An 18,729-nucleotide genomic window follows, 5' to 3' on the forward strand; every position below is an offset into this window, starting at 1 on the left:
GACAGACTACCATCACCCTGCTCTTCAGCCCGGATGACAGCTACTTCAACAAGTCTTCACCACGAGCGACACAGTCTTTAGTTTGCATAGCCATGCTGTTTGTGTGTGCATGTGCGTGTACAAGAAGTTACCGTTGGATGTTTTCCTCAATCACCCTCTACCTTATTTTCTGGGACAAAGGCTTCTTCCTGAACCTGGAGCTCACTATTCAACTAGGCTGTCTGGCCTGGATTCTCCTGCCACTGCTTCCTCAGTCCTGAGGATAACCCTCAGCATTATAATAAATATAACGCCTATAATCCTCAAGATTATAGACATGCCAACATACCTTGTTTTTACATCGTATTGGGGATCTAATTTAGGTCCTCATGCTTGTGCAGCCATATTAACGATCTCCCCACTCTCCAAGCATGTTTCTTAAAATATTAAAATAATAATTGTCTCCTTCATCATAACCTTCTCAAACTGTCTTTTATTGGCTCACTGAAACTGAGGAAGCTCAGAATAAGCCACCCCAACATATATAGATCACTCTAGCATGCTGAATATTTACATTAGAAACACGTGAAAAAGTTGATGCAAAAAGCTGTCTCTGGCCTTCACAGTGTTTCTTAAACGTCCCTGTGTAGAAGAGGCAACAGCTTATCCTCAAAGATGAGAAGATTAAGAGACCTGCATGGTGGTAGTTAAGGTACTAATAGAACATGCCTATGTTTCCCCATATCCTTCCCTGGCCAAGAAAGCAGATCCATGCCTTGCTCATCTATTACCAGAGATTGCTCCCATAGATGATGGGATCAAATAAAAAAGCCTAAAGCCAAACATTATGAAGAAAGTGAGAGACCTTGGAACACTTAGCCCTAAAGAGGATGTCTCCATCAATTCCTCCCCTCAGGGCTCAGGGTACTCTGTGGGAGAGGAGACAGTAAAAGAGTAAGAAGAGCCAGAGGGGGTGGAGGATACTAAGAAAACAGGGCCCCCTAAATCAATAGGATCAAAGCCCATATGAACTCTCAGAGACTGAAGCAGCGCGCACAGGGCCTGCATGGGTGTGGTCCAGATGGAGGTCCTTGCAGTTGAAAGAAGAAATGGAAACATAGCTCCTTTCCTAATAAGAAGCTATCTCCAATTGACAGCCACTTGCAAATAAAAAACTCAGTTTTCTAGAGGGGCATCTCACTGGGGGAAACAAACTACTCTTAAGGGTAGACTCCATGTCATGAAGGTAAATGACACAGACAAAACAAACTCAGTCACATCTTTGTCTCATAATGCTGCCAGCGTTATTTTTTAACCATATAGGTCTTGTGCACACATATTATGACTCTCAGCTGCGTGCTTTTTGAGATTCCTGGGTGAGAGAATGTGTGTATCTCTCTGCCTATGTGTTTTTCTTCTGCCTTTTCTTTGGCTCCTTTTCTTGTCTGGCTGTTTTGACATATTTAGGCTTGTTTGTTTTGCTTTATCTTATTTTATTTTATTATTATTCCTTAGGTACCTATGTTTTACTGAAAAACAGAATGTTGTAGATCTGGAAAGAAGGGGAGGTGAGGAGGATTTTGGAGGAGTAGGAGGAAGGGAAACCTTAATCTGAATATACTGTATGAAAAAAATCTATTTCATTGAAAATCTTCTTTGTCTAGCCTATTATTTAAGTAACAGTTCCTAAGTGCTACTTTGGGATTTCATATCTCTTCAATGATTCTCATGCTATGTAAACTCTGTATTAAATAAATGCACACATTTTCTTCTATTGATCCAGCTCATGTTAATTTAATTCTCAGGTCCATCTGGGGCCCTGAAGAATGGACATGGTGTTTTCCTGCCTTCACCAAGCCATCTGTCCTTGTTGCACGGTGTGGACTTTAAACTTGCTTTCCTCCTTTGCTGCTTAGCTCCTATTAGCCTGTCAGAGGCCCCCTGAAAAGCCTTCCTGTAACTGCTTCTCTTTATGTTCACAAAATATCAAACTCACCAAATATTCAGAGTGCCTCTTTATGCAAAGCACGCTCATTAAGCCTCTAGCACCTTAACCTGAGTCCAGCTTCCTGGGATGGATAGCAAAGATGCGAAGAAAAGCTTGGTGCAAATAATTAGAAGCAATTAACAAAATGCTTTAAAGTGTTCAGCATGCCCTAAAGGAGAAATGATGGGCTATATGGAAATGAGGAGGAGTGGACCCTAAGCTACATGGCAACTAAGGAAAGCCTGGCAAATCAGTCAAGGATGGTTGAAAGAAAGGAAAAGAAAAGAAAAACAAAACAAAACAAAACAGGAATTCAAATAAAAGGACAAACACATAGAATTACCTGGGAACAGAAGAGGAGGGAATATAGTAGACTTAAGGAGCTGTAAGAAAGATCCACTTAGTATAGGACTGAAGATGCAGGTTCAGAGCGTGCCAGAGGCTGTGACCACTAGGGCAGGTATGACTTCATTTTCCTCCACACAAACGTTCATGCATGCCAATACCTAGCTGCAACTCCTTCAACACACAGTGCAAGAAGTCCAAGCTGTTCCCTGAACACCCCAGAGCCAAACATATTCCTCCCAGCAGCAGGAGACCTAGGACAGCACAGCTGGAAGACAAGGTCATTGCTATGAGTGCACACTGCTGGTCCTTAGCAGGCACCTCATTCAAAACTCCTCACTGATTGGACGTAATAATAATATTTAATAATAATAATAATAATAGCAATTATTATTTCTTTATTTTGATACTTTCATTGTTTTTTTTCCAGATCATTTCTTTTACCTTAGTTTGGGAGTTTTCTGTATGTGGGGATCTTGATGACTTGAGATATAATTGTTTCCTTTGAAACACAATGACTAAACACTGTATTATAGATACTATTAATTATATAAAATGGGAATCACATAATTACATTTCTATTTTTTATAATTTTTGCAAAAATGCTTGAAAAATAGAGATATAGTTGCAAAGATTAACAATTTTTTCTTAATAAACCCAAAACCAGTTATATATGTTTAAAGTAGATAATTTTCAATTGGCTGTTTTCTTTTCTTTTTTAGTAAACAAATGCTAAATTATAGCAATTTACTGTTGAAAAAATAGCACGAAATATTTAGTATAGTTCAGCAATGTTCACTGAATTGTTTTTGTTGTGTCTGCACATTGAACTACTTGCCAATTATGACAGTTAACAAGGTTTTTCTTCAAATAGAGAAGAAGATTTATTATCTCAACGTAGAATATATACGCTGGAATAAATCTCCAAGGGACCTCATTGCTAAAGAATAAGGTCTTATTAGAGTTGCTTCTCCCACACTATGCCTTCTGCCAGATGGATATTGGGTACTCTGAATAAACAACCCAGTGGATCAAGCCCACTCCTCATCCTCCACAGCATACAGCAGACCCTCGTCCTCTCTTGCCAACCAATGGGTGGTATAATAGAGAGATTCTGAGAGTGAAGTTGGCTTATGGTATAAAAGGATGAGAAATCCTTCACAGCTTTCCCTCCCTGCTGCAAAGGGTAAAAGGTATTGGTGGCAATGACGTCATCAAGGAAGCCTTGTGAAGACAAAGCCACGTAGCATGTGATGTAAATCAAGCAGAGTAAGGAAATGTCTGAGGCATGCTTGCAGGCTTCCCTTCTGCAGTAGACTAATGATATCAGACTGGAAAGCATTTGTTGATACTTGTGCTATCAAAAGCATTCTAATATTCAAGGGTGTTTCCTTGGTGTAAAATTATACAACTAATAATACATATTGGCTTAAATTATTGCCCTTGCCAGACCAAACAATAAAAATTTATCATTCAATGCTTCAATGCTTCAGTTGTAATTTTCTAGATGTTCATTTAAAGAAAGACCTAAAACAAATTTCTTACCACTTCAACAGGTAATGAAAGTATAAGAAATATAGGCTGTGTACTAACTAATTTAATTGAACATTTGTGTGATGGATGAAAATCATTAAAGTATACACAAATGCAAATCAGTAGAAGCCTTCTCTAGCTAAAATACAATAAAAGCAGTATTTTAATTTCTTTACATAAACTTTGCAATGATGGCTCCTGGGTCAAATCAAGACCATATCTGTTTTGTATACACAAGACACAACATTTAAACAGAAATATTACAAAACATACAGAACTCTAACTGGCAATAGTATGTGAGAATGATGATGTGTTGATTACTTTAAGCCGGCAAAAATATCTGTTTGGATTACATGTGGTCCAGTTCACTCATTTATAGTTCTGAGTCATCAATATTTGTGGTCTCTTATCTATGCACACTCATTAATTTGCTTATCCAGGTCAGTTCAGATTTATGTGATACACAAGAAAGAAAAGGGTGAAAACTCAGAAGTAACAACATAGAAATAAATAAATATACATGGTCTTCTGCATCTTGACTAGCAGGCCTTCCATTTTGATAGGGACACATCTTACCTGCAACTCTTTCTCTTCTATCTTCCTTTGGAGCACTTGAAGACACTTGGTAAAATCAGTATGGTCTTGGTCAGGAGTTGAAATAAGATCGCAGCCCTACATGTTGAAGACAGAGAAAGTTAAGAATAAACTATGACTTCAGCACATGATCAAAAGGACAAGCTTTGAAAGTAAGAACATGCTATAAAAGTAAAGATACGCTATCATTAGATAAATCCTGTGAGGCTAGGACTACTCCCTCATTAGAATCAGCATCATTATCTTTGTGCCTTTTTTTCTTTCACATAAAGGGACACACCAGGAATGAAGTTACAATTATGAGATGATTATGTCAATCATTTTCCCTAAGGAAAGTACATATTTAAACATGTAATCAGTCCTTCAGAGATACTGATGTGATAACATTCAAGATTAACATAAGCACTTTGTATTAATAAAATAAATTATATTCACAGTGAAATTACCTGAATTAAAATTAAAGCATTTCTTTAAAAAACTCTACTTTCTGAAAGCAGACTTCATCATTTGCATTACATGGATGGAAAAACTAACATTAATATTGAACTAGAGATTATATTTTATACTTTAGGGAAAATCTGGTTCGCTGTACTAAAAGATTTCTTTAAAGTTCTGCTTCTGCGGGTGGGCAGCAGCACAAGGACCTCCCCTGTGCACACGTGTGTCTGGATTTATTCCTGAGACACTACGGGGCACGTTATCCCTTCTTTGCCTCTTTATAAGTTTATGGTGTCCGCCATCTGCAGGACACCGGGGCCTATTCCGGAGGACAAAACCAGAAGAGAGCATGCAGTTCCTCATCTCTCGGGAACGTAGATGGGTAAGGAACCCGGGGTTCTGAAAAGATATCTTCTTTCCCAAAGTCATACAGAGTAAAGGTGTATAAAACTACACCGGGATGGAACTCTATACTTCTTAATTCAGGAATGGAACAATTTTTGGACTCTTGACAAGCAGCTGAGTAAGGGAAAGTTGAATATACCCAGAGTATAGAGTTGCCATTCAAAGAGTTTTCAAGGATACAAAAACACCCATATGGACTCCTAAATTATTCTAAGAACCATCTCAGTAGATTTAAGGCTTCTTCTTTTACCTCAAGGTCTCTTTTAATGTGTCAAGCTCAACCTGTACGTTATTCATTTATGACTTCCTTAGAACGAAGTGACCAGTGAAAAAATTAATTTCTCACCATTCAGAAATATATGATGCTCTAAAAGACACATATGTCATCTTTACAAGATCAAAGTCATAATTTCCTGACCCTAAAAGAACATTGAAATTTTCTATAATCACCAAGCAAGGGCATGAACAAGTGGCTGATCTAAAGCTAACAGTCTTAAAAAGAAAGACATATGCGAATCACTTAGTGATATTAAAAAAGTGACTGATAAGGCTGTCACCAACTACCATTATATGGAGAACTCCCTGAGGGTAGGAATTATGGTTCTTTCTGAACGGTTTCCCATTATGGCATCTGTCTGCTACACAGTAAGTATCTAATAAATATTTTCATGATGTTTATTTTTTTGAAATCTAGGAACATATTATATTAAATATGTTAAATGTAAGATTTTTATAGATGTTTATAGAAATGTGTATTGGCAGTAGGCTGAGGCAGCATCTTCTTGCTAACCATACCACACTTAAGAACTGAGATTTGTCTTTCTTTTTAAAATAGTGACAACAGAACAATCACACAAAGGAAAGAACCCTCAACAGGCAAATCCAAACAGTAATGGATGAGTAATGGACCAGTCTACCTTTCAAGCTATCCTCACACAATTAGCAGACAGCGACAGAGAAAATGCCAATTCGGCAGAAAAATCTAGAGCCACTACAATATCTTACAGATTAAAGAAGACCACAATTGACCTGATGACTCTTAGCTACACAGTAATATTCAGCGAGGGCATGAATACAAACATTATGGTTATTGCCATGAAGAAGGACACGTTTATATCCATCTGAAAACAAAATGTCTTGTAATGTTTCTTGAATCAGCTCAATGACAATGGTACTTATTATTATTATTTTTAAAACTCTCTCTGAAAGTTCAAACACAGGGAATGAATTACCCAGGGCTAGTGAAGTCATGCATCCTAAAGACAAAGCACTTCAATAACCACCATAATTTCTAACTATCCTCTAAATATTTATCCTTATACACACAGATAAGTGTTGTTTTCCCCTTACATCAAAGGAACTTCCTTTTGCAACAGATGGAGACCATTACAGAGAGCACAACTGATGAAGACGCAGACAACAAGAGACTGCGGTGCCTAGGTCAAGCTGACACATCTACAGCACAGCTCCTGCATGGAAAACTCGGGGGGTCTGTGCAGAAGAGGAGGGGAAATATCCTAAGAGCCACAGAAGTAGGAAGTTTGCTGTGACATGTGCGTCTTGTCTCACAGAAATGTCAGGGAAGCTACACACAGGAAATCTCATTCACATGGCTGCCTAACCAAGGCCCAAACAATGGTGACACCATCGGACATGCTCATATAGAAGAAGGAAAGCTCATGGGGCCTCAACCCTAGACAAAGAACCATGGGCAACAGAGAACAGGAGAAAGTCTCACCCAGGGAAAAGCTTCCCAAACCGCTATCCAGTACTGAGGGTCAGTCCTGAAATCATATACATACATGTAAACACTTCAGAAATGGAACAGGCTATATTTATATAGCTGGGAATATATATATACATATGTATGTATATACGCAAATATGTATAAATGTAAGGACAACTAAAAAAGATTATGAATTCAAGAGAGAACAAGGCATATGTTTGCCTGGTAGGGTTTGGAGAGAAAAGAGAAGAGGAACAAGATATCATTCTTTTATGATTTCAATATATATTATATATATTATAATATATACAATTATCTATTATCTATCTATCTATCTATCTATCTATCTATCTATCTATCTATCTACCTATCTATCTATCTATCTATCTAAAAGTGTTTTGACCCAAATGAATAAGCCTGAGATACCTGACTCTACCTCCTCATTTGTAATGAAACCACAGAAAGTCCCAGGTCAAGAGGAGAAGAGAAACTCCTAACACTGAAGAGTTAGAAGATAATGAAACTAAGAATTTCTAGAAATTTTGCCCAAGGTGTTTAAAGGCTATCACACCTAGGAAATTTAATGAGTATAAAAGACTAACAATGAAGTCACTGGAAGTGGAAACAGTCCCAACAATCCTGCATGGCAGCTTTCAACTTCAGAGAGGAGGTCTGCAAAATGAACTCCAGCCTAAGAGCAGGAACAGCTAAATATGACTTCATTGTGACATCACAACTTGAGACACAGGACTTGTATGACTGGGGCTAGATCTAACTTGGAAGCCCCTTTCCTGAAGTCTAGCTTCCAAAGCATCATAAAGTCTTATGCAAGCTGCAAAGGAAGGGAAACAATAGATTTCCAGCCCAGAAGCCTATTAACCACAACACTGACCATCATCGTGAACATACAGAGAGGTGCAATAGTGGCGTTCTTTTTCTTGCAGGTAAGCAAAGGGTTTCTAGTTGTACTGTAGGCTCTCATCCCTTATCAAAAAAGTGCCTCTTTACAGAAAATGGAGATCATTACAGAAATTCACAACTAGACAAATTCAGAGATCAATAGGTCATGGGGACTCCAGCCCCAATGGATGCATCTACAACACAACTCTCATAACTAAAGAAGACTCCAGGAACATTTTGGGAGAGGAAATGAAAAGACTGTGCAAGCCAGAGGATCAGGAAATCTGATGTGAGACTGTGTCTTTGAGAAATGTCTAATTAAAGAAGATGGGATCAAGTCACACTAACATGGAAGGGGAAGAAAACTCTCAAAATGTCCAATCTGCAAACAAAGAGTCAACTAATGACAACTGAGAGGAGGAAAAATACCCTCTCCCAGGGTTGTGATCTACAATTGATTATTCAATGTAAAATGGTCAGCCCTAAAGTCATACACACATTAGCAACAAAAATGGACTCAGAAGATTGCATTTACATAGTTGCATGTGCACACACATGTAACAATAATGATTAAGAAAAAGAGGTTATCAATTTGAGAGTGGGACGGGCACATGAAATAGGTTAAAGGGGGGAAAGGGAAAGGGGAAAGTGAGCCAATTATAATTTACTCAAAATACATTAAAAATAAAAATTGAAAAATAAAAAGAGTATGAAGTTGTGAGAGGTCATTTTCAGGGAGATTATGAATTTGGAAGTGGACACTGGGGGATGAATGTGATCAAACTGCATTGTATAAAGGTTTGAAATTTTCAAAGGATACAAATACACACACAAATACACACACACACACACACACACACACACACACACACACACACACACTGACTTAATTGTTCCTCAGTCCTCTAGTAAAAAAGTAAGACTAATAAAGAGGAAGTAGGAGACTACAAAGGAAAAGATGGTATTAATGTAAGTAATCCACAAATGTACATCCATATTAGATAGCGGAATATTGATGGCGCTAAATAAAAACTAACTTGACAGAGTCAGAAACACTACAGTATTGAACCTTTTCACTGATTGAATATTTTCTTTGTGAAAATTTTAAAGCCCTCACAACAATCAACACAAAACTAAGAAGAGACCATGAAACGTAGCATTAGAAGCTTGAGTTTCTTACTGGTGATCTGCAAGATTAGTTTCCTAATAAGAAGACATATATTTTAATTAGAAACACACCAAAAAACCCCACAAAGTTAAAACTACAATGACCGTAAATAGGTGTAAGGTGATGTTCCTTGGTGAAAACTACATGTTCATTGATTTTTCTTAGTCACATAAAATGCAGTGTGGTTTAAAGCAAGAAAGTATTACTATTTTAAGAGCCAGCAGGTAGATCCAGTTTCACACTGCACATATCTGTATTTATTTTTTTTGTCATTTAACATGTAGAAATTTATGTGACTCAATTTTATTAAGTTCCCTCTATAAATACACTTCTTTCTCAAGCTGAATTGTGATTTTTGATATTATATTCCATTAACTGCAGTTTACAGTGACTTAAAACAAAAACATCTGGACTGATGTCAAAATGTTCAGTGTCTGTTGATGTTAAGGTTATTTTAATTTTGTTCTAACCTACAAACAATCTTTTGAAGATGTGCAATCACATACCCACGTGAACTAGCCTAAAGAACACGAACAATAGAGGAAAAGCAAGATATAAGGAAGTTAGAGCAACTTCTTTATGAATTCTTTTCTAGTTTGTCAGTTGACAATAATCATATCTATCAAGCATCTCTCATGCTATAAACAAAAGCAAGATAAAGTTACATAACTTAATTATAAGTTACTAATCAACTACTCTTTTTAGGTCTCTATGTGTGATGTGTGTGCAGCTCTGTTAAAGAATGCTGTATAGTATCTGTAGTGGGGGGAAGGATAATGGCTCACTACCAGATTGCTTGCCTAACATGGAGGAAACCTAGTGTTTGATCCTAAGCACTGAAAAATTAAAACATACAATTATTATCTTCATCATATGTGAAGAAGGGGTATACCAGGTACTATAAACATAGTCTATCAGAATTAAACATGAACACTATGAATAGTATCATATAAAATATAAATTTAATTTGATTACTAATGAGAAAGAGAAACAGAAAGACAGTCAGACTCTATATCTTCTTCTTGCCATTCAGGAAAAACTCCTAGAAAAACTTGCTTAGATTTAATGTGCATCTGAAGAAAGTCCTTTTCAGTTCATTTTTAAATCACAGTTTTCTTTTTGACAGGTAGTGTGAAATAGTAGCTTAATCTGAAATAGTATTTTGGCTTTTGCACCAAGTCACATTCTCTATAAAATGACTTCATTAGGAAGCCCTGTACTGGAGAAATAATCATGCCTCTACTAATATCAAACCTGTCCTTTTGCAGGCTTGGATCTGTTCAGTATGACAGGCCTCAAAGTAGGATCACTAGATCAGAAGCCAAAAAACATTTTGAAAAATTCTTTACAAAAGTACCTTACATTTTATAATATGCTACATATAGATGGATATTATAAAACATTATATATTTTATAATTCATATATAGAATTATGTGTAATTGTTCCAAGCAAAAACTACCTTAAGGGTCTACATTATTTACAATCTGTGTGTGTGTGTGTGTGTGTGTGTGTGTATACATGTGTGTGGAGAGAGAGAGACAGACAGGGAGAGAGAGAGAGAAAGAGAGAGACAAACAAATACACAGAATGTAACATAGAAAAAACAAAGACCCTCAAGCTTAGGAAAGTAATAAATGGCCCCATCCAGCCAATGAAACTCTATATGAAATTTGAAAATATTAGTATAAAACACATCCAAAACAACGAAGAGCCAAAATAACCAAGGGACATTTTTGAAGTAAGATGGCTGGCTGAACTTGCCCTTCATCCCTTCATCAGATTTAAAGTAATTAAAAACAACAATGTTGGCAAACTGAAACAAAGGAGCACAAGTACCCTCAGGGCAGAGGGAGCCATCTGTATGGTACAGAGCTCTCCTCTAGGAACATGACTGGTACCCAGTGATGGAATATTCACCTGTTTGGATGAACAGTCTTGAAGAACTGGGGGGAAAGAGTATATGCACATGCACATTTGGAACCTGAACACCAGACAAGAAAGAGAGTCAGAAAAGTGACCAGACTTCGGGACAGGTGATCTCTTAAATGAAATAAAAAATTAGCCATTCTACTCAAAATTAATAACCAATAAACCTAAAAAGAGAAAGAAACATCCAAACACTAGGAGACAGTTTCTATCTGCAAAGGGTAGGCTTACTATCCAGAAGAAGGAATGGCTAAGGATTGATAAAGAATAAGTAAAGACATGAAAAAATGGGAAACTATTTTGATAAACATGTTAGACAACAGGAAATAAGTCAAATCAATAATATAAAAAGATACTGGTTTTTAACCAATCAGAAAAATGCAAACAAAGATCACATTGGTACACATCTCCTACACACATGAACAAAAATAAAATAACTGCATAATCAAACGTCATAACATTTTCACGGCTAAAAAGAATGAACACTCATAGAAGCACAGATGTATCGTATGTTCATGAGATACAGACCCACAGACAAGTAACTCCATACAGTCCTACAGAGAACTGTTCTAGAACACTGTGGACACCACACCCCACAAGGCTCCATGTCTCATATGTGGGACGGAGCAGCATTAGAACATGACCTATGCATACCCTCCCACAGACATGAAACCGTGTCTTTATTTCCTGCAGTAAACCCCACATAAGCAGCTGTTACGCAGAAACTTTAATGTTAAGTGGTAAGGTAAAAGTCTACATGTGCTCTTTACGGATGGGATGCTTTTCTTCTGAACTGCCTTTCAATTCTTGATTGTTTGAATCCCTCAATGCAGAACCTACTCATGCTTATGGTAACAAGTTATATTAATTGTCATGTTTAATTAACATTTTTTGTTAAAGTACAAAAATAAGGCATTATAATGATTTAGATTTAGCAATGAAACAAAGCTACCTTGAATTTCATAGGCAAATATACTTAAGTTGGGTGGTAATTACACGTGTATTACTTTTCCTAGTTGTACACCTCATGTAGATCATACAATGGTTTTGAAATTACATATAATTTCTTACTAAGAAAGGGCAGAAAAGTAGGATAGGCTAACTTTCCAGTGCTAGAGGCTAAAACAATCATTAATACTGATCAAACTCGGCCTTCTTCCATTCTGCCCATTAAAATAGTGCAATCCTACAGTGCCAGGAAATGTATATCTAATACATTTGAAATCTGAACAATCCTATTAAAAATCTACCACATTACTATGTCAAGCTAGAATGTACCACCATTTATTGTCTTATAACTGGTCTTAGTTGTAGTCTATGGAATCATATAAAATTAAAAACATTTGCCAAGAATTTTATTTTCTGGTATGCATTCCACTGACACTGATTGTTAAGTCATTTAAGACAGAATATCAAATAATAAAAATTGTCCCTCTGGGCTTCAGGAGTGCTCAGATATGAGAGAAATGTGTTTGTTCCCTGGCTTCATCTTGATCTAAGGACAACAGTGATGAGGGCAGTTGAATACAACACCTTTCCAGAGAACCTCAGGGTTCTTACTGGGCCAGGACATCTGAATACAAGACCCACAGTGAATGCCTGAATATACGAATAATACCACTATATTTCCCTGTACCTACTCTTGTTATAATTTCTTCTGTGGGGGAGAAGGAAAGCAATGTCTGAATGTTTTCCCAAGGCCTTGCCAAAGTTCACACCAGGGAATCAATGATTGGGCTTTCTTGCAGAACGTAAGTGAGGCGTTACTTACAAAGGTGTGAGCACCTCCCCTGCCCTACAACTGACTGCACCTAGAAAGTGTTACCCAGCATGGACGAGGGCTTCTATTGTAGTAACATTGATAGAGTATTTTTTCCTGTCTTCCCCACTACTATGTTCTTTAGCCCTTCCCCCAGGTCACTGGCAGCAATGCAGGTGGCAGGGAGCATCTGGATAGTCAGGGAAGAATCTTGTGCCCTACACTCATCACCAGCCAGGTGGGATGATCTTGGACTTGTACAAGGGGCCACAGATGAACTCCCCAAGGATGAGGCTGCTTGGCTTGGAAGACAATCATGCATAACATGCATATATACCTATAATACTGTTTGACTTATAACTTCAGCACAAAATAAATTAAAAATATGGCCAACACATTAAGTGCATTCAATCCCTGTCATTCTCAACATTCCACTCTTGTGGCTTCACGTTTTTCACTGTGACACTGTGAAAAGACACAATGCCTGTCTGCCACCTGTGTGGTGCGATGTGATAAGATGAATAAAGGTGAATGTCAAGTATAGTGAACAAGAATTAGGCTCCCATAGAAGGGCTGCTTGCATATGAACACCGCAGGAGTTGCCATGCTGAGTTGGCAAGCAGTTCACCTATGGCAGGTAAAGTATATAGTGTGGATACACTGGAAAAAGGCCCACACATGACAGATCCAGTGGTCGTAAGACTTGGTGATGCTACTTATCTTCTCATCTTTTTTACACTGGCAATGCTGACACATGCATGGCCAGCCCGTATATGGCCGTTCTGTTGAACTTGTCCATATTGGGTTTCATGGTCTAAGTTGATGAGGATGACTGACCAGGTTTCCTCCCCTAGAGGGCACCAGATCTCATTACAGATGGTTGTGAGCCACCATGTGGTTGCTGGGAACTGAACTCAGGACCTTTGGAAGAGCAGGCAGTACTCTTAACCTCTGAGCCATCTCTCCATCCCTTATGCTATTCATAATGGTACATAATTTAAAACTTTGGCATTTTAAAAAAATTTCTAGGGATTTTCATTTAATATGTTGGAATCTCAATTGACTTTAACTGAGCCTACAGAATATGGAACCACAGGGAAAGGAAACCCACTATATTCTACAAGGCAAGTTTTCAACAAAAAATAGGTAAAATGAAAATATATCTAAAAAATAACATTCTGTCTAAGCCAGACATTTTATTAGGAAAATGTCATAAAGGATTAAATATTATAGACTTTTAAATATGAGGGTGCAATATTTCCAAAAAGAAAATAATTCTTTAGGATGATTTATGTTAAAATGACAAAGAACTTACCATTCCAAGAAAGTTTTTATTATTTTTTCATTCAAATAGCATGAATCCAAGCCTCATCAGAAAAGCACTTGTTCTCAAATGTCTACATAAGAAATAATCACATGTAGATGCACTTAAAGAGACTTATACAACATCCTATAAGTGATGAAGTTATAGAACATAGATAAATCATGCCATAAAGGCTATAGTTTAAGATGAATTGGAACTCAAGACAAGTAAGAACTTAGAAAAATGGCAACAATGACTATAAATATTTCATGAAGGTTCTACACAAGAGATCACTCACATAAAATTATAGGTAAAACTATGCCGTGAGGTATGAGGTATTAAATAAATGTAAAGCTTTAAATCATCAACAACAGTTGTCATTAGAATATATTAGTTATCTAAATCTGCTGAATTAATAAGCTAAGAAATATATGGGAAGAAATATGAACATTTAAGGCTCAAAATAATAGGAAGTAAAGAACACAGAAAATGTATGTGTTGGTAACGAATGGGAGTAGTTGCTCAAAAAAAGAATGATATGCAAAGGTGGCTGGGGATTCTTCACTCCTATAATTCCCCTATAAACCATCACCATCAACAGCTCTGTAACTACTACCTGCGACATCAACAACCCAACAGCCATCACCACCATTATCTCCCAACCATCACCCTTACCAACCATGACTATCATCACAACTTCCAACACCACTGCCATTTACAGTACCATTACTGCCATTACCATTTCAACTATCACAGCCACCTCTACCATGACCACCACCATCACCACGGACACCCCCATTGCTCTGATCACCACCACCCCTGCCACCACCATCCCCACCGCGATCATCTCCATCATGTCTTGTCTACCACTAAAGTGAACGTTGCTGTGAAGAAGCCCTATGAATCTTCTATACAGGCACCAAGTAAATACAATTTTTATTTCCTTGAATTTTACATTTTCCCTCTTCATGAAATTCCAAAATCCTCAAATTGCCTTGGTACCCTTAAGCATACCATATAACTCAACACCGATGGTACTGCAGATTTGACTCTTAATTATTAAAGGGAGTTATTTGTTTTCTAGAATTCTTAATTTATAGATCTAATACAATCAGATAACCTTCCAGACTTGTCATTTTATATAGGCTCTTACCTAGCACTCCTCTGTGAACTATGCAGAGAGGAGTGTTCAGGTCAGAGTTGTTGTCCCTAAAACAGAGTATTTAATACATGAAAAGTCTTCACAACTAACTCCTTTCCTTCCTTGGACTCTGTTAAAACTTCTTCAAGAGGCTGTTCCACCGTTCTTTTTTTTTCTTGATTTTTATTGAGCTCTACATTTTTCTCTGTGCCCCTCCCTGCTTCTCCCCTCCCCTAGTTCTTAGGTTTCCCTTTGACAATCAGGGCAGACCTGATAGCGGGATCTCTAGAATTCCCTTACCTTGTTCAAAATTTCCAGCTTCCCAGCTACTCTACAAGGCCTACCATATCTTAACATTCTGTCTGCTACTTATTGTCCCTTCATACTACGAGATCCTTTCTGTGGAGGTAGAGTGATCTCAGTTGTGTTCAATGCTGCATCCATTTTCCTCGAGTAGCACACAATAAGGGCCCTGTATTCACAACAGTGCATATACTCTACCTAGGTGGGAGAATGTTGCTAGAGGTAAAAGATTTGATGATCCTCCAAATTATGTGTTCTGTACTAATGTTTTAAAAATTATCAATGATAGAATATTTGCTGATTTTCAGGCAGGCAGGCAACTAAGTCTTCTAAAAGGCTCATTCAGGGGATGGAGAGATGGCTCAAAGGTTCAGAGCACTGATTGCTCTTCCAGAGGTCCTGAGTTCAATTCCCAGCAGCCACATGGTGACTCACAGCCATCTGTAATGAGATCTGGTGCTCTCTTCTGGCCAGCAAGGAAACAGACAAACAGAACACTGTATACTAAATAAATAAATCTTTTTTTTAAAAAAAGGATCATTCAATAGACGCTATACCAATCAAAAAGAATATTAGATTGTTAAGTTTAAGATTCTTAAAACAGACTAAAGCTTATCAATGACAGCAATGTTTCAAGTTTAAAATGAAACATGTTACACTTTACTCTCAGATTCATTAGTACTTCTGGTTCTTTATATGTTAACACTGTGTCCAGGACAACTCCTGGTGTCTTCCCTACTCCCAGACCCAAGTTGTTCCTACATCATTGCTGAAAGCATTTAGTCAGCGTATGCTAAAATTACAATACAAAATGATTAGTAATAATGAAATATAAAGATCTGGCCTCTCTAACTCCCACCTCCCATTCTTCAAGTTCTTGACATAAATCCTTTGCTAAAACAGGTTTGGCTATTATTTCCTTTTTTTTTTTTCTCTTTTGGTTTTTCAAGACAAGGTTTCTCTGTGTGACCCTGGCTATCCTGGAGTTCACTCTGTCAACCAGATTGGCCTTCTGCCTCCTTCTGCTGCCTGAATGCTGGAATTAAAGGTATGCACCACCATACCTGGTTTGATTATTTTTAAAGGGAGAAAATAAAAAGAAGTTAAAAAAAAAGAAGAGAAAAGATGTTATCCATCCTTGCCTGGGTACTCCTTCCTCTGACTTTCTCAGACATGCAATTTGATAAATATGAGATGCCAGAATTTAAATACACCAAGGATTTAGAGATGACCATATGCCACAATTCCAACTAACAGGAGCCAAGAATTGCCTTATGTGATCAAGAACCATGTGCTGAGAGTGGCCAGCCTGCAGCTAGATTGCCAGAGTCCAGAATGTTCCCTGAGCAGTAAGCTGCCTCTGAGCAAGCCAGTCAGAAGCAGAAGACTCCAGCACCGGAGATCATTCCAGGAGCCCAACTGTGCCTCAACTGAGGCTGGGCACATCTCTGTCATTTTCAGTTAGAGCACACAACAAAAGATTTTTACTTGTGTTGCTCTGGCATGTTGTTTTCCATTACTTCTAATATAAGAATTATCACAGCACCTTCACACAGAGAAAGAAAACACTAAGGTTTTAGGCATAACACATTGGAAAAACAACATCTTTCATTTGTTTGCCTACATCTAGAACCAAAAACTGTACAAGATAAGTTATTCTTTGGCTTTGTGTCCGTCATGTTCAGGTTAATACTTAGGAATTTAAAATATAAGAACTTGAATATTATGAACATTTTGTAATCAGGGGAAGATAAATAATGTATAGGGTGTGGGCACAGAGAATACGCAGGCAAAGACCTTAAAGATAAACCAGTCTATTATTCAAACAACATTCTCTGTCAACTTAAAGAATGAACTTATGCAAATAAAATACTGTCACCATAATGATATGTAACATCAGTGGGTCAGAAAACCACAGAAAGGAGTTCAAAATAACACCTATAATTTTAACATGAAAAATAAAGCATTAACTTCTTAGTATTTTATTCTAACCCCAGAGTTACTTAAAGTCCTTGGACATAAAGGATTAGGAGAAATACCTGTTTATTAAATGAAAAGACAAAGTTTCTCGTTACACACACACACACACACATACACACACACACACACACTCAATATAGAAGTGGCAGGACTTGAGAATATCTCTGTAGGGGTGGGGTAGGGTGGAGATGACCCAGTTTCAATTCTCAATACCTACAAGGCAGCTGTCTGTGGCTCCAGTAACTGACGACCTCTTATGTCCTCCATTGGCACTGCATACACTCATTGTATAGGCAAACATGCAAGCAAAACACCCATATCCATAAACTAAAAATAAAGACTGCTTCTGTAGGGTTGGTAAGATGGCCTGCAAGTAATGGAGCTTACTGCTAAATTTACATTTGGTTCCCAGAACTCATATAGTGGAAGGAGAAAACTGACACCCTCATGTTATCCTGTGACCTTCATAACACACACGTGCACACACACATACACACACACACACAATACACACAAATGAATAAATAAATCTAACAAAAGGGATACCTCTATAATCCTAAGGGGAGAAATTTATTCCATAATTATGTTTTACTTCATGTGAAATAAGAGACTTTCATAAAAGTTTAAGAAGTACCATACAAGTATAAAAATGATATATCATTAGAGGAATTGATGGTATAGAGGCCAGCATAGCTACCTTCCAAAAATAATATATGCCTATATATGTAGTTTACTCAATGTTTTTATTTCTTTGTACTACTGTGGATTGAATTCAAGGTGCATTGAGATACAGCATTAGACCATTTTATTAAATCTCTTAACAGGTTAAAACTTAAAATGCGCAGTTTTCACAAGAAGGAAACAAAAGCTCTGAGGCCCATTGCAGTACACTGCGATGGGTGATACTATCCACGTAATTGTCCCTGGATTATACTCAATTCTCCATTCAGGAGTAAATGAAGTACAGAAAATGGAAAGCTGAAGAATCAGATTGTAGGAATGGGGATGCAGGTCAGAGAAAACAGCTTGCCTAGCAGGTGCCAAGACTTGGTCCTTGGTTTAAAATATCAAATTGCAATATAAAACATTAATAATAATAACAAATTAAATATCAACTTGCAAAAATTCATAATGATGCAAAAAGACATAAAAATTAGAAATAAAACAAGTTAGTTTTATTTTTAGCCAGATAACTCATAGGAATTGAGTACACTGAAGAACAGAAAGAGACAGCCACAAGC

The 18,729-nt window shown here is 37.3% G+C and overlaps 1 protein-coding gene across 2 annotated transcripts in view; it reads right to left on the reverse strand.

Moving 5' to 3' along the window:
- The window catches only part of Tpk1 (thiamin pyrophosphokinase 1), a 330,187-nt gene that overhangs the window by 156,026 nt on the left and 155,432 nt on the right, over nt 1-18,729 (reverse strand). For both annotated transcript variants that reach the window (XM_085683895.2, XM_085683894.2), the window contains one exon: nt 4,421-4,516. In XM_085683895.2, the coding sequence (XP_085540021.1) occupies nt 4,421-4,516 (96 nt within the window). The remainder of the gene's footprint in view (nt 1-4,420; nt 4,517-18,729) is intronic.

This window comes from Myodes glareolus, chromosome 25 (genome assembly GCF_982192425.1).
Source record: "Myodes glareolus chromosome 25, mMyoGla1.1, whole genome shotgun sequence".
Classification (NCBI taxonomy): Eukaryota; Metazoa; Chordata; class Mammalia; order Rodentia; family Cricetidae; genus Myodes; species Myodes glareolus.